This window comes from Vanacampus margaritifer, chromosome 4, assembly GCF_051991255.1.
Source record: "Vanacampus margaritifer isolate UIUO_Vmar chromosome 4, RoL_Vmar_1.0, whole genome shotgun sequence".
NCBI classification, from domain to species: domain Eukaryota; kingdom Metazoa; phylum Chordata; class Actinopteri; order Syngnathiformes; family Syngnathidae; genus Vanacampus; species Vanacampus margaritifer.
In genome coordinates this window covers 1640001-1644116 of record NC_135435.1, presented here as the reverse complement: position 1 = coordinate 1644116, position 4116 = coordinate 1640001, and the positions used below count along the sequence as shown (strand labels likewise).

Sequence of the window (4116 nt, the reverse complement as noted above, 5' to 3'; positions counted from 1 at the left end):
TTTTATTTGTTTTGTGAATTATTACTTTTGGTTTTGTATTCATTTTAGTTTTACATGCTGAGGTGTTTTGTGTACTGTGCATGTCACTAGCGCAGAGAAAGGAGAGAGAGGTGTAACCGAGCCAGCATCGTTTGAGAAGAGAGTTAAATAAGAGAGATGCGCTTGAATCCTGTCCTGCAGTGTCTGGTTAATTTAGCAGGAAGACGCCAGAAAACATCAACTCAAAACTATTTATAGCCCGCGTTTTACCCATCCTCCGGAAACGACAACAACATCTTAGGGTTACAATAGCATAGGGGTTGAGACTGGGTGAGGGGTTTGGGGTCATTTAAAAACACACACACACACACACACACACACACACACACACACCGCAGACCTACTAAAGTATAACAATGCAGACTCACTGGAAATATAATGGCGTCAAAAGTAACATGTTCATCTTAAAACGTATAGGAGCAATAGTAACTTAGTTACTTTAAAGTTCGCCAATGAATGCAATTTTTCCTCATGTATCATTATTTTACGAACGCGCAATATCGCGAAGGCATCGAATATATTTTGTTCTAGTGTTGCTGCCGTAGTTAGCGGTCCAAGATGGCCGATCTTCCGAGCATGCGCGTCACAGATCGTCTAGGGGTCACAGATAGCGCCTTGACACCTACACCGGGCGGGGCCGAGCTCATTAGGTTTCGTCAATAATAAATACGTTGTTAAAATTTTACCGACATCCTCACAGGAGAGCAAGGGGAAAAGAGAGAGCGAGAGAGAGCGAGAGAGAGCGCGAGAGAGAGAGAGAGAGAGAGCGAGAGAGAGAGAGAGCGAGAGAGAGCGAGAGAGAGCGAGAGAGAGCGAGAGAGAGCGAGAGAGAGAGTTTTGCTCTGTGATTTGTCTTAGTGGACCTGCCGTATTGACTTCCGCCTCCACACAATAAGCGTTTGAGTGACGTCTTGCAGTCAGTGAAGAAAGAGGACGTCGGAAATAACTGAAGCGTGTTCAATGGCATTACTGCTTTGCTCCTTCACCAAGTACACAGCGGGTATCGAAAGTTTTTTTCTTTACTTTGATGCGTTAACTATTAAAATGATTTAATCGTTAACTTGAACAGCACTTGGTGTGATTTATAATGTAATATTGTAATGACTGATTCTAATTTATGAATCTACATGAATGAATTCAATGTTAAACGTTTAGCAAGGTATGTGAGTAAATATAAAAGATTACGAAGTGGATATTTTGCCGTGACCGGCAAAAAATAACACAAATGCAAAGGGGCCGCAGGACTTCGCCGGTATGAGTTCCAGGCGTGTTCATTTCTACCTTTTTTGCATATAGGCCTATAGCAGTGGTAAGGGACCCTGGTCCCCGAGTGCCGCTGTCCTGCCTGTTTTCCATGTCTCCCTCCATCAACACACCTGATTGATGAACAAGATCGTTATCAGGCTTCTACATAGCTTGCTGACGAGCTGATCAGTTGAGTCAGCTGTGTTTGAGGAGAGAGAAATGGAAAGCAGGCAGGACAGTTGCTCTCCAGGACCAGGGTTTCCTATCCCTGCATTGTGTGGCGCAGTTAATGAAGCCAGGACGTTAATCCATGTCATATGCGAATGTGTGTCATAATCAGCCTTATGTTTGATTTTTGTTGGTTTATGTTTTTATTTATTAATTGTTTTTCAACAAACCGTAACTTCAGGTTGTGTGTAAAACAATGACATCCAGGCCAATTCCGCATACAAGTTGCATTGCTCTTGTGAAGTTACACATTTATATGTTTTGATTTTGCTCGTCTGATTAATTGGTCCTTCTTTCCAAGTTAATTTATTTCGTGGGCTGGATTAAAACCCTTTGGCCTTACGTTAGTCACCGCTGATTTAGACCATTACATCTGATTTTTAAAGAAAATAATTAAATATCCACAGTTTATGCCAGGACCATAATTGTTCTAAGGGACATTACACCACCATAGCTATCCAACCAACGTACTTAAATGCAAATCTGGTGTTGTATTTCATAACAAAATGCATTCCAAAATCTGCAATTTAGACTATTGCATCTGATTTTAAACAAAAAAAACATTTAAAAAAATTAAGTTATCCCAAGACCAGACAATTTCTAAGGGGCACTACACCACTCCAGGTATTCAACCAAATAACTTGCATGTAAATATGGTATTGCATTTCAAAATAAATTTTCTCTGAATTCTGCAATTTAGACAATTCCCCTGATTTTATATATATAAATTATTCATTGTTTCTCATACAACCCGTCTAGTGGTGTTTCTTTACAGATGCGTTCTTGTATTTTAAAATACAGCTTAAAAATATATTTTCCCTCTTGTTTCAGAGTACAGTATAATATAACTAATGTCAGGCTGTATCTAATCACTATTTTAATAATCAGCTAATCTGTGAATAATTTAGTTGATTAATGTGTGGGATTTTAAAAACATGTTTTTTTAAATTTTCATACATTTATTTAAAAACGTCATTGAAAAACATTTGATTGAAACTGAAAATCTTGATAAAATTTAATTTATGGCCGCCACCCTGGGTGGGCGGAGTGGCGAGAATCCTGGACGTACCTAATTAATTGGCCAGAATCCTGGGCGTACCTAATCATATGTCCAAGGTAGTAGTAGTAGTAATAGTATTTGCAATAGTAGTAGTAGTCGTACATAGGCCAAGCCTTGAGTACACACAGAAAAAAAGGGGGTGAGTGGAGCTCAATGGTGAGAGAGATGATTGGCTGAGGTAGTTGCTATGCAGAAGTGAGAGACCAGGCAGTATAGCTAAAAAAAAAAAAAAAGCACTAGTTAAATAGCAGTCTATTCCATTGCATTTAAAAACAAAAAAATTATATTGTGCTTTATTTTTGAAAATGTATTTAAAAAATTTTTTTTTCTAAATGAGCTGAACAGTTTAAAATTGAAACGATTGGATTCGGTCAAGAAATGTGGAAGTTAACCATAATCAACATAAAATAAAAGTATCTTACTGTCGCTTTAAGAAACATTCACACACACACATTTGATTTTAACTTGTTGGACACATCACGCACACACATTCAACTCAAATGTATGAGAAGCGCAGACCTCGAGCAAAAGCCTCTCACAACTTAACGGTTTAAAATGCAGATTCCAGAAATGGCTCGTTAGAACGGCAAGGGTTTGGGGAACGTGAGCATGTTCTCATTTTTGTAATTGGATGAAAAATGACCAAATTAGAGCAGGTTGAAAACTTGTGATTTAAAAAAAAATAATTAATATTAATTAAATAACATGGGTTGAATGGCCGAAAAAGTCTGACTTCTCCTCGCTTAAAGTGAAAAAAAAGGTACTAAATGACACCTTTGCCAAACAAAAGTTGACAAGTTGAAGTGAGATTTTTCGGAATAATTTTTTTTCTCTTTTCACTCTAACAGACGCAATACACACCAATGTTAAAAGGCTATTTTTCTCCATTTCGCTCACTCACTCCCGCACAGGGGAGGAGAGCTTACATTCCTTAAAAAAAATTAAAGATGGGAAAAATTGCAACAAAATTAGCTAAAAATCATATCGGTCGGTTAATGTATGCGCCTGTAGCGTGGCTTGGATAAAGGTACTTGATTTGTGATTGCCCCCCCCCCCCCCCTTTTTCCCATTCATTCCAATGGGACTTTTTTCTGAGTTTTTGGGGAATTGCGTCGCCGTGGTAACTCGGAATTCCAAGAAAAGTAATGCCGCAGAGTCAGATCGAGCCGCATAGTTTGATACCTCATTTGTGCCGGTGCGTTCTACGGTACGGGCCGCATTTTTGCGGAAAAATCTGTGGAAGATAATCTAATAAACTCGCTTTTCTAGGATAGTAATATGTGCCTGCTTTGCTTCGCAAGCTGCTTTGCTACGCAGCAGTCCCATAAATAAAACAATTTACAAATCTACCATGGTAAAGACATGCGTTTTTAAATTCATGTCCACAATCACTATTGCTCTTTACAGATCAAACACCAATAAAATATGGAGCAACAAAATATTTTATTATTCACAATAGTCACTCTGTAACTGATTTCATAAAACTCACCTGCTCAATAAATACAATACAAATGTATACTATGTATGTAATGTATATGTAACGT

The 4116-nt window shown here is 38.3% G+C and overlaps 1 protein-coding gene across 1 annotated transcript in view; it reads left to right on the top strand.

Moving 5' to 3' along the window:
• The first annotated feature begins 650 nt into the window (after positions 1-650).
• The window catches only part of mrpl27 (mitochondrial ribosomal protein L27), a 12197-nt gene continuing 8731 nt past the window's right edge, over positions 651-4116 (top strand). Inside the window, exon 1 of the mRNA XM_077562941.1 lies at positions 651-1039. Coding sequence (XP_077419067.1) covers positions 1000-1039 — 40 coding nt within the window. The 5' untranslated portion in view covers positions 651-999. The remainder of the gene's footprint in view (positions 1040-4116) is intronic.